This window comes from Geotrypetes seraphini, chromosome 8 (genome assembly GCF_902459505.1).
Source record: "Geotrypetes seraphini chromosome 8, aGeoSer1.1, whole genome shotgun sequence".
Classification (NCBI taxonomy): Eukaryota; Metazoa; Chordata; class Amphibia; order Gymnophiona; family Dermophiidae; genus Geotrypetes; species Geotrypetes seraphini.
Window position 1 is genome coordinate 130864797 of NC_047091.1, and position 12837 is coordinate 130877633.

Genomic DNA, 12837 nt, shown 5'->3' on the forward strand with positions numbered 1-12837 from the left:
GGAGTCTGGTCTTAAGAGGTGACTCAGTACTTGTTCATTCTTCTACTCTGGAGCATGGTTAGGCTACCGTTTCTGGAGCTTCAGACCATTCTTCCGGAATGATGCTGAAGGTCTTTACAGTCAGTATTATGATGGGGGTATTTCTCAACATCCTGGGCAGTAGGTGATGTACTCAGTTGGCGGGTAAAGTTGTGGTTCTACTTCAGTGGGTGGACCCTCATCTTCCTCTTCTGTTGGCAGATCAATTTATGGGTCAGGAAAAGAGTTTGGATAGACTTTCTCTCCGCAAAATCTGAGCATGGCCCATTTATTGTATGTTACAGTGTACAGCGCTGTGTACACTCTAGAAAGTGTAAATGTTAGTAATAGTGAAATCTTCTACATCCTGGATATTGGGAGTTTTGGCTCAGGCATTCCAGCTCTTTTTATGGACGTGAGATCTCCTGGAACTTGACTTCATGGCCTCGTCTCACAATTCAATGCTTCCTAGCTTCTTCGGCGGGCACAGGGAGTGGGAGTCAGAGGGGGTAGCAGCGTGGCTTCTTTCTCGCCTCTGGTTTCTCTTTTTTCAGTGTTTTCCCCTGGCTGATGATGGCTTGGATTTGCCATCTCAAGCTTGCTTTCAGGGCACAGTATTTGTAGAATCTCTGGATTGGCTGTGCCATCCTTGCTTTGCGGATCTGATGAGTCTTTCGATAGCCGGACTGTTGAGTTTCCTGGTATCTCCGGATTTGCCCACCTAGGGTCCGATGAACATGGATATTCATACTACTGTGGTATTGCGACCTAGCTTTTGAAAAGTCATGGCTGACGTGTAAGGGTTATGCGAAGCAGGTTGTTTCTTCTCTTATCCAGGCGATACAGACCTTCACCTGTGGCTTCTGCTTCCTTTTGGAGGTTTTTCCTTTCTTGGGTACTTCTCAACATTTGCACCCTTCCAGAGTTCTTTTTTGGCACAAGTGTATTGCCAAGGGCTTAGCGTTCAATTCCCTTCAGCTTCAAGTGCCATTCTTAGCTTGTTACAAGGGCTAGGTATATTGCTCTTCGCTTACTTCTCAGCTTCATGTAGTTCAGTTCCTAAACGGAGTATGGTATATTCGTACACCTCTTAGAAAGCCCTGTCCGGAGTACAGTCTTAAGGTACTTCTTCGCAGTTTACCGAAGGCTTCATTTCATCCTTGTCTTTTGAGACTCTAAAGGGCTGTGCTGTTGAACACGGGTTTCTTGTGGCCATGGCTTCAGCTCGGCGGTTTTCTGAGTTGCAGGCTTTGTTTGACGGGGATTCCTATTTCTGATTTACAAAATCTGGGGTGTCAGTTCAGACAGTACCACAATTTCTTTCTAAGGAGGTGTCATCCTTTCTTTTATGACACTCTCACTTTTCCTTCCTTCTTTCTGGGAGGAGAAGTGGGGAGACGTGCTTTTATTCACTGCAATTTTTTGAAAGTGCATAGCGTTCTCCCGAGCTAGGTTTCTAACGACTTTTAGTTGTTTAGATCACCTTTTTGTATTCTTCAGGGGACGCTTCAAACGTATGGCGGCGTCCAAAGCCTCCATCGCTCGATGGGTCCAGGAGGACATTCTTTACGCTTGCTTGATGGCAGGGAAGCGTTTGGTGAAAGAACTTCATGACCATCCTGCCAGAGCGATGGCTACTTCTTGGTCTCGGTCCAGAGGTTTTTTTCTTGGAGGAGTTTTGTCTCATAGCTACTTGGTCTTCCAAGAGTGCTTTCTCTCAGCATTACCGGTTGGATGTGGGGGCGCATGCGGTAGATGCGTTTAGTGCTTCGATTGTTGCAGAGGCAGCATTTGCTTCCCACCCAGATTGAGGATTGCTTTGCTACATCCCATTGGTCTCTGGATTCATCTGCTGCTGTTGCTAAGGAAGGAAAAATTATGTTCTTACCTGTTAATTTTCTTTCCTTTAGACGCAGCAGATGAATCCAGAGCCCCACCCTTTCTGGATATTGTCTGTCGGTTTTTTCTTTTCCAACTTTCGAAGTTTGTTATTATTGATGGTTGTATTCTGTATTATTGCCTTTTGAGATTTTTTATGGGAAAGAAGTTTTTTACATGCTATGCCTATTGATGGTTACAGATGCTTGGGCAAGGAGCTACAGGAGGAGTGCCAGCCAATAGGACCACCTGTTAATCAGTTTCTCTATCTCCACCTGCTGGTAGATGTATGCTATCCCCATTGGTCTCTGGATTCATCTGCTGCGTCTAAAGGAAAGAAAATTAACAGGTAAGAACATAATTTTTCCTTCTTTTCCTTTTTAAGCTTTTGCATAGAAATAGGGATCCAAAGCTCCCTCTTGTGGCCACTGTGAGATAGGACACCACTGGTTAATTTCATACACTGCAACATTACCATGAAATGTGTTGACCTGCAAGCACTCATTTTGAACATGCTTGAGGTGCTGGCATTGAAGATCAGGCTCTCACTGCTCAAGTAAATCACATGACCCAGAGACATGCAGTAAAGGCCAGATACGGGGAGAGGAAGGCAGGTGACAAATATTACAAGGAGAAGCAGAAGACATTAGATGCTAGGAATAGGAGGGAGTAGGGAGAATCAAGAGGCATGGATGCTGTGGAAGGAGCCATGATGATAGATGATGGGAATAATAAAAATGGAAGGTTGATTGTGGTAAGTATAGGAAAGGAGGGACACCTCTCCAGCAACAATGAGATGAACTTGCTACCATCGGCCTGCCCCAGAAGCCAACACTCTGCAAGTCTCGCCTATGCAGGAACAGGAAGTTGCTGTAGAGAAGTGGCTGTAGCAGGCTCACCTCATTTCTGCTACCGCCAGCTGCCTGAAGATTAAATTACAGCTGGGGAGGAGGTAATAGTGGGAGTCAGGAGATAGAGAGATCGTGAGGCAAAGCTGCATCAGAGGTTGGAGGAGAGAGGGAAGGTAGGGGCCCGGAGAAACAGCATGGAGGGAGGGAAGGCTCCTACCAGCCAAAGATAGCACTATAAACATGTTACAAAATGCATCTCATGATAAGGTCTTTTAACTTAAAGAAACATAATGGAGGAAGGATAGCTGGAGAAGCATTATGGAAAGGAGAGAGTGCAAGATAAAAGAACATGGAGTAAAAGATAGTGTTAGATAGGAGGGGAGAGACAAACAACAAGAGAGGAAGTTGGAAGGAGAGAGAGGGGCACCCACGGGGTGGAGGGGGGTTGGAAGGAGAGAGAGAAGCATCTTGTGGGGGAGGAGGGTTGGAGGAAGAGGGAAAGAGAAGCACTAAAAGGGTACAGAGGATGGGAAGGGGGATCAAGGCAATGGGTGGTATGGGTGGGGCTGTGGGTAGACAATGGGCGGGGTCATGTGTCCTCTTTTTTTTTTTTGTCTTCACAAATATGGTAACCCTAGCTGTGCCAGAGCTGCACCGCCACTGGGAGGGTGCCAGAGCTGCTGCTAGTAGGTAAGGGAGGGATAAGGGAAGGGAGTCAAGACTGAAGATTCACCTAAGTTGCCCAGTGTTCCTGCACTGGCCCTTCCCTTGCAGAGGGGAAGAAAAATGTAACCCCCCCCATTATTCAGACTTCCATGCTTCTTTCTCCCCTCACCCCTCACAAGCTGTATAGGCAGAGGATACTTATAAAGCCAAGTATTCTTTGGTGCAGAAGATCTCAACATTATGGAACTGATGTGCTAAAAGTTGGGCTCGGAAAGACTTTCACACAAAGATCCTTCTTTCCCAGCACAAAGCCATTTGTACATTTGTTACATAGCGGCTGCAAACTTCACATCCATGTCTCTCTGCAGTGGTACACACCGGAGGCCTGCCTACAGTTCAAAGATCAATTCCATGTGCAGGTGAGGGCTGCCTGCCAGCAACGGAGTACAGGGACTATTGGGTGAGTGTTTTAGGGTGGGGCAGACCATCTTTTTTTTAAAAAAAATTTGTATCACATCATTTGTTGGGAAGCACCTAATATTAGAATGCACAGAGGTTACTACCACTCATAAATTTGTAATGAAGTATAAATAATTTGTAGAGTAGACCATGGACATGCTAATAATTACAGATAACCTTCCCCCAAATTACCCACCTTAACACCGTCCAATTAAACAAATACCATAAATAGATTGTAACCTACCCTCTCTAACTGCATTCCATATGTATTTTTCATACAGTTCTTCACTGTCAGTTTAATTTCCATCCTATAAATTCACATAGAATTTTTCTTTTCTCAACCATCTTTATTTTCTCTTCTTTATTAATTTCCAGGTACTTTAGTTAGATTGTGAGCCTTCGGGACAGTAAGGGAATTTTTAAGTACCTTCTTACTTCTCATTTATAATCTTAATGTATATTTTCTTCAAACCGCTTAGAACCTAACGGATGTAGCGGTATATAAGAAATAAATTACATTACATTACATTACATATGTCAAAATGTCCTTCAGTTAAAAGAACTGAAGCCCTTACTGGAGAGAAATAAAGTAAAATATCTGAGTGCTTGCCTCTAATAAGTCTACCTCTTCTATGGTGAAATTACCAGCCATCCTCCTTCAGGTTCTATTTACATATATTGTCTCCTTAAATGTTTTTGTAAGAACTGGACTATATATCTGAATCTATTGCAATTGCCTTTATATGAAAGGCTGACCTCTTAACAGTAGTATCACAAAACTACTACTAGGGGTCAGCAAATATGTTGTACCCAGAGCCAGATGGGGTGGGAGCAGGGGGGGCCCACACTGTCACCATCCCACTAGGGGGAAAGGGGGAGGAGCTATGAGAAGGGCATGGATTCTACTGACTGCTTTGTGGTGGGAGGAGCTGCAGGAGGGGGGGGATTGGAACAGAGGGGGGAATGTTCTTTCTAAGGACCAAGTTCATGTGAGCAAAAATTTTCCGTTATGTTACCCTGTTGGTATTATACAAGTTTCAAGTTTAATAATTCTCTTGATTAATCGCTTAATCATATTTCAAAGCGATGAACAGTTTAAAATACATTCATTATATAAAAAAAAAAGAAAAAAAACAATACAAAACATACTTTAAATAATAACATTGGGTTAAAAACTAAAACATCATTTTGGGAACATAAGGTAAGAAGGGATTGTGAAATACAATTCGATATAGTAAAGCAATACAGAGGAAAAATACAGGAGGAAGACAGGTAAAAACATAGTACATAGTACTGTACATTCCAAATTAAAAATTGGAAAATAAGATGATTTTTTATTGAAAGGCCTTAAAATAGACAGTAAGCTGTCCTGACCTGAGAAAGGAGGTTTTGGTCTCTGACAGTTGGTCAAAAATTATTAAAATTAGTTCTGTGAAAAGATATCATCTTCATTCTATTTTCCATTTATATTTATTAACCTTTATAAACATGGGTACCACACTACTTTATCCTGAATTAGAAATATAATTCTTTTTTCTACCTTTATGTTCTGGTCATTCACTTCTCTGGTTTCTGCTTTCCTCTATCTTACAATATAGGCTTATAGTCCAATCCCTAGTCCTAGGTCTAATGGACTATTGCAACATCCTCTATTTACCATGCTCTGCAAACTTGATAAAACAACTGCAGACAGTACAAAACACGGCTCTCAGATTGATCTACTTGCTAAGTAAATTTGACCACATCACCACTGCCTACCTAGACTCACACTGGTTACCAATACAAGCACGAATTCAATTCAAATTATACTGTCTATTATTCAAAGCAATAAATGGCACTGCCCCCACCTAAACAACCGCCTAAATCAAAACCTCACTACTAGACAAAGGAGAACCCAGACCCCATTTACCTTCCCCCCATTCAAAGGCACTCAGCACAAGAAGATGTTTGACAACCTACTAGCGACACAAGCAGCAAAACTTGACCACACCATCTCCAACTTGCTATTAACAACGAGCGACTTGAAATCATTTCGAAAAGAAATTAAAACCCTGCTATTCAAAAAATTTATCCAGATGTCTTAACTCTACCCCCTGTTCTCCTCCTTCCTTACAAATTCCCCCTCAAAGTCTCTCCCTCTCCGTAATTCTTTCTCCTCAAAGTCTCAACCATGTAAACAGCTCCCCAAACTGTAAATTTCCTGGGACTGTCCAGTCATCTTTTTGTAATCCAAAACCCTAAATTGTAATTTTCCTGGAAATGTCCAGCTAGTTTCTTTTGTAATCTGCCCAGAACTGCAAGGTATGGGCGGAATAAAAGTCATTAATGTAATGTAATGTAATGTTAAGTCTCTTTCCAGGATTTTTCTCTCCTGCTTTTCGGCTTTCTTCAATTTATTTTTCTACCTCTATGTCCAGATTTAACTTATTCTTACTATTTAGCATCTCACCTTTCACTTCCCCGTTCCATCATTTTCCTCCTTTCTGTACCCCACCCCCTATCATCTGCTCTCTCTCTCTCTCTCCCTCCTCTGTTCTATCTAGAATCTGTCTTTCCACTTCTATACAAAACCAACCCCTTCTCTCTATCCCCATCACAAACCACTTCCACCAGCTTCTGCCCCCTCTCTCTCCTCCCACCCCTCTTCCACCAGTCTACCCCTCTCCCCACCTCTTTTCCACCAGGGTCTTCCCCCTCTCTCTTCCACCCAGCCTACATCCACCAGCACCTGTCCCCTCTCTCTCCCCAACCCACATCCACCAGCATCTGCCTCCCATCTCTCCCCCCCACCCCACATCATCTGCCTTCCTTCTATCCCCCTCACCCCAGATCCACCAGCGTATGCCCCCTAGCATCCCCACCACTGCTGCTTTCCTAATGCAACAGCAGCAGCGGCAAACAGAAACAAACTAATTGCGGGACCTTTCCATACACATCAGTGGCTGCCGACTTTGCCCCAGAAAAAGTGATGTTTGAGAGGGCGGACCAGCAGCTGTGGGCAGCTGGTTTGTTTCTGTTTGCCGCTGCTGCTTTCAGAAAGCAATAGCAGCAGTGTCAAAAGGTGGAAGAATGACAAGTGAGGGAGCTGTTGGTCCCGACCCCACCAGGTGCGCGATCGGGCTGAACAGCCTCACAGCCTCCTGTTGAAAGGTCAGCGACTGTGCAGCTAGAGGGAACATTGAGAGGGGGGCCTCTATCTGCATACAATGGAAGCAGTGTGTGCAAATAGATCTCTTTGAGATTCATTGGGGAAATCCTGAAAGCTTGACTGGATTGCAGCCCTCGAGGGCTGACGTTGAACAACCTTGAATTAGAGTATAATGTGGAACCAGCTCTTGTAGCTCCCCTCCTTTGAACACCCCCCTTATGAAACCTGTATGCTCAGATTCTTGAATGGCGCTGAGTGGCTTACTTATACATATGAATGTAGCATTCATGTGCATAAGTGCTAGTATTCTATCACAGAAATAGTGCTTACATTTTAGGAACTAATATTATAGAATTTGGGAGCATGTGTATAAATGTTTAACCTAGGACAAGCAGGCACCGGTACTGGCCCAGCCTAAACATAGCACTATGAGGCCTCAAGGTACTGATGTCAGCTATCCATCAGAGCATTGAGCTACTTCTAATGGGTCTTCTGTGAAGCATCGTCACTCCCCATCTCGATGACGTTCTACCTCCAGGCATCGATCTTCACCTCGACGTTCTAGCTCATCTCATTGATGTTCTCCATCGAGGCAACAATCCACTACTTCAAAGCATCGACGCTCTTCTTCAACTCGGCATTCAGTGCCAAGGTATCATCGTTCCTCATCATGTCGATCTCATGCTTCAAAGCAAAAAAGGGATACTCATCTATCCTCATTATCGTCTTCATCAGATTGGTCACAAAGCTTCCCATAGCCATTGTTTTCCTTGACACACAGCTTCTCCATGATTCAGATTTGCGATATACCTCTACTGAGTCGTATGGCACACCTTTAGAACAGTCACCACAGAAAATACCTCCCAGAAGAAGATCTCCTTCAGAAAGACTTTCCTTTATTAAGTATATCAGGCAGTTGGGCAAAGTCCTACCTCTCAGAATGGAAACTGACACTGGACCAAGTGTTGAGAATCTGGATGCCTTAGGCTATGATGAGCCTCCCAAAGAGCTCCTCAAATTATTGTTACATGGCATTCTTAAAGAGAAGCTTCTTAAAAATTGGGAAACACCTTTAACTATCACAGTAGCTCCAAGAAAGCTGGATTCCATTTACAGAATCATTTCTTATCCAGGGTTTGATAAACCACAGCTACAACATCAATCATTTCTTGTGGAATCAACCCTTAAAAATTCTTCCAATGCAAGAGTTAATGCCTCAGCCCCATCAGGGCATGAAGGCCGTACTATGGACAAATTTGGAAGTTACTTTTATCAAAATTCTATGCTGGCAAACAGGATCCTTAATTACAATTTCTCCATGTCCTGTTGTCTAAAACATCTGGTGAGAAAATTGCCTGACTTTGAAAAGTATATTCCTTCAGACCACCTTACAGAATATCAGCAAACTATTCACTCTTTCACAGATTAGAAAATATATAGCAAGGCCAGATTGTGATGCTTTTGAGATGTCATCCAGAGCATCTGCTATGTCGATGGCTATAAGACGTCTAGCCTCTGATATGGACATCAATCTCAAAGATAGATTAGCCAATATTCCATGTTTAGGAGAAGAACTTTTTGGCAATTCCATCAAGGTAACCACGCAAAAATTAACACAACATGAAAAGAACTGGAATTATTTAGTAAGAACAAAGCCTAAGCATCAAGCTTCACAGCAGTCTGCTAAGTCTTCTTATTCATCTCAGAGACAATATATTTCTAAACCTTCTGCTTCTAGGTCACCACTGCAAAAGAAGCAAAACCAGAGGCCTCAGAAAGCTCAAGCGGCAGCTCCTCAGAAACCTTCTCAGTCCTTTTGACGTGCTTATGGCAAGCATGGCTGCTGTTCCCCTATCTCAACCTCTTCCTCAACCAATTGAAGGTCATCTACAATTCTGCCATCAACGTTGGACTCTGATAACAACTAACCTGTGGGTTCTCAAAGTCATCAAGGAAGGTTACTCTCTTCATTTTGTCACTATGGGGCTCATAATCAAAACAAAAATACATCCAATAACCGGTCTAAATCGGTACTTGGATGACCTAAAATACAGGTCGTACAAGTGCCAATAATCAAAACCAGTTTTTGGATGTATTCAGAGACTTTTTAAGCCTCTGAATCCCACTGTGCGCCCAGACCTCAAAGGGGCGGTTTTGGAGGAGTGTTTAGGGCGGGAGGTGGGCAGGATGTGGGTCGACCTAGACTTAGTTGTTCTGCAGTGATAATTGAAAGTTTTACAAGGCTGCCTGGACAGAACTTATACCTTGTGACTTAGACGAACTCAAAACAGGTATAAGTGCCACATCGGGTTGCCGCTGAGCTGATCGCGTCAAGGGATCTCCCTGCTGCGATCAGTTTAGCGTCCCAGGCAACCTGTCCCTCGCCCCCCTGCGAAGACTACCTTTAGGAAGGATGCCCAATCCCTCCTGCCAGACATCCCCATGAACCCCGTAAACATCAACGGCAGGAAGGATGCCCAATCCCTCCTGCTGGATCCTTTCCACAACCCCCCCCCCCCTTCCCGAACCCGGAAAACATTGTTAGCAGGAGTGTTGCACAATCCCTCCTGCCGGAACGCCTTCCCTGAACCCTGAAAACACCGTCAGAAAGGATGCCTAGTCCCTCCTGCCGGACACCCCCCATAAACCCCGAAAACAATCACCACCAGGAGGGATGCCCAGTCCTTCCTGTCGGACACTCCACTGAAAGTTCGCCAGCAGGGAGGATGCCCAGTCCCTCCTACCGAACAGTCGCGAACTTTTTCAAAACTTAAAGTGACAGTACAGTTTTTTAAACTGTCCGTTCTGGGGCTCCGTGAATGACGTCACCCACATGTGAGAATATCTGCCTGCTGTCCCTGGATAACACCTTTTATGGTAAGTAACTGTGCTTTGTCTCTGTTGCGCATGTATGAAATTAAAAACTGCTGTGAAATGTCTTTTATAGGTTGAAGATGTCAAAGGTGGTGGTTGTCGGAGATCTTTATGTAGGGAAAACCAGTCTCATCAACAGGTACAGTTGATCTCTGAGCTGTTCATCCACAGTCTTGTAATTCTTTTATCTCTCCCTTCACTGTGGGGAGCTACAAGCACAAGGGGGCACTCGGAGAAATTGAAAAAGGACAGGTTTAGAACAAATGCTAGGAGGTTCTTTTTCATTCAGAGGGTGGTGGACACACGGAACGCGCTCCCAGAGGCTGTAATAGGCCAGAGCACGCTACAGGGGTTCAAGGAGGGTCTAGATAGGTTCCTAAAAGATAAGGGGATTGAGGGGTACAGATAGAAGTAGAGGTAGGTTATAGGATTAGACAGAAACCACTTCACAGGTCACGGACCTGATGGGCCGACGCGGGAGCGGGCCGCTGGGCGCGATGGACCTCTGGTCTGACCCAGTGGAGGCAACTTCTTATGTTCACCCTGAAGAGGCATGTTTTTCTCCTGAAGGAGAATGGTGGTTGCTGTTAGTCTAATTGGATATGTGGAAATAAAAATTAAAAAAAACAAGCTGCAGTTGAGTTTTTTCACTGGACTAACAATATATCTTTGGTAAGCTTTCAAGAGTCATTCTCTCCATCAGTTTTGTAAAGAAACAATACAGTTACATAGTAATATAGAAGAACATTTTTGATATGATGTCCAAAACTGAGTTTGGATGTTTTGTGGAAGATGCACAAAAATCCAGTACCAAACATGGCCATTTTCAAAACTGCAAATTGTCTCTTATTTTTTCGAAAATGGCCTTTTTTCAGATGTGCATCTATCTTTTTGAACCATTAAAAAAAAAAATGTCCAAAAGAAAAACGTACAGAACAAACCATTATGATGTAGATGGGGCCAGAATTCGTAGTAGACTGGCCATACAGAAATCCCAGCAGTGAAGGTGTTTGATCAAGTTGAATGGTCCTACCTCTTTCATATATTAGAATGGTTTGGTTTCAGCCCACATTTTATCAAGATGGTCAATATACTTTATTTGAATCCTATAAATCTTTGTAGACTTTATGCTGTTTGACACCTTCTCTGTGTCCAGGTGAACAAGACAAAGTTGCCTCCTTTCTCCTCTCCTATTTTATTTAGCAACAGAGCCACTAGCAATAGCTTTACGTTCAAATCCCAATATTACTGGTATTAAAATGGCTCAATCTGAAATTAAATTATGTATCTTTATATGCTGACAATTTATTATTGTACACTAATCCAAATTCAATTCCACATATTCTCACCTTATTTGATTCAATCTCATTTCTTTCTGGATACAAAATTAATTGGGACAAAATTGAATGTTTATCTTTGAATAGCCTTGTCCCACTTACTAACTTAACTAATTTTACATTTAAGATTCAATCCTCATTTATTAAATATTTGGGAATTTTCTTTGGACATACTGTAGAGGAAACTACAAAAGAAATGTGCCATTCAACTAAAATCATTAAAAGAGTTTACAGAACAATGGTCTTCCTCTCCTTTAGTTGGTGGAGGAGATTAGATCTTATTACTCATATACACTTTTACTGTTGAAAGGGAATAAGATCACAGAGCGAGCGTATATCAGTCAGCACTGCAAACATAACAGGGTGGAGAAAAAAGCCTCAGAATAGCATGGCAGTAATAAGCACAATCAGTGCAGTGCTTCCATAAGATCAGTCATTAACATAAAAAACTCCAACCTATGCATAAATGATCTTGCAGCATAGAAGAAACGCTCTCAACTGTGGCTAAGAGTTCACAAAACATAAACTTATCTGGTGCAGTCTTGTAAATCCGGGCTTCAGTTTCTTACACATGATAATCCAAATTCCATATGTTGCCGAAGGATTAGTTCAACTCCATGCAAACAAAACTCAACAAGAATTCTTGTTTCACTGGTCAAGCCAGAGATTAGATGCCATTAAAACGTTACTTGCTCCTAAAGTGAATTTTCTGTTAAGTATGCTCCCAATTAAGTTTCCTAATTCTTTTTTATAAACAAGTAGATAAAATTCTACTTATTTATTTTTAGAATAAAACTGGCTCGTATCAAGTGCAGAACTCTAATTAGTGTTAAAATATAAATCCCAAGGTAATATGTATGTTATGAACATTGAGTATGGCAAATGATGTACAATATAATCTAAGACAGTGGTTCTTAACCTTGTTGGAGGTACTGAACCCCACCAGTTTCATATGCGTGTTCACCGAACCCTTCTTTATTGGAAAAATAAAATATGATTTTTACAAATTCAAAACATAGGTATACAGTGAGGGAAAAAATAATATCAATTTTGAAAACAAAAAAGCTCTCCTATATTTCGAATAATAATAACATAATAATGAAATTTACTACAAATCAGGGTGACTTCTGCTGTTGCCTCTCAGAGGGATTAAAATATTAAGATAGATATCACACGACGTACCATCACAACAGTTACAATTCGAGTACTGTGCGCATCAAATCCCCTGCAGCACAGATAGGCCAAGCGATGTTGCGTGATCACCTGCAGCCAATTATGGACAAGCGGGGCGTATCATCACGAATCATAAGCGCTTCGGTCACGTTCAATCATCTATCAGTTAAATCACAAATTTTGATCAGGAATTGATTGATGTATATAAGGCGTTAGTTACAGATTGATAGATCAAGAAACCGAGTACACGATCAGTCTTGATCAAAATCACTGAATAACTGATAGATGATTGAACGTGACCGAAGCGCTATATGAGTCGGAGGTGTGTTTTGACCACCGTCGAACCCGTGAGACTGACTCACCAAACCCCTGGGGTTCGGTCGAACCCAGGTTAAGAACCACTGATCTAAGAGAAAAAAAACCTCAAAGAACC

The 12837-nt window shown here is 42.5% G+C and overlaps 1 protein-coding gene across 3 annotated transcripts in view; it reads left to right on the forward strand.

The window, feature by feature from the left end:
* RAB36 (RAB36, member RAS oncogene family) overlaps window positions 1-12837 on the forward strand; it is a 120945-nt gene that overhangs the window by 25194 nt on the left and 82914 nt on the right. For 2 of the 3 annotated variants that reach the window (XM_033957131.1, XM_033957133.1), the window contains exons 3-4: window positions 3782-3873; window positions 9968-10033. In XM_033957131.1, coding sequence (XP_033813022.1) covers window positions 3782-3873; window positions 9968-10033 — 158 coding nt within the window. The remainder of the gene's footprint in view (window positions 1-3781; window positions 3874-9967; window positions 10034-12837) is intronic. The other variant, XM_033957134.1, reaches the window with a different exon arrangement.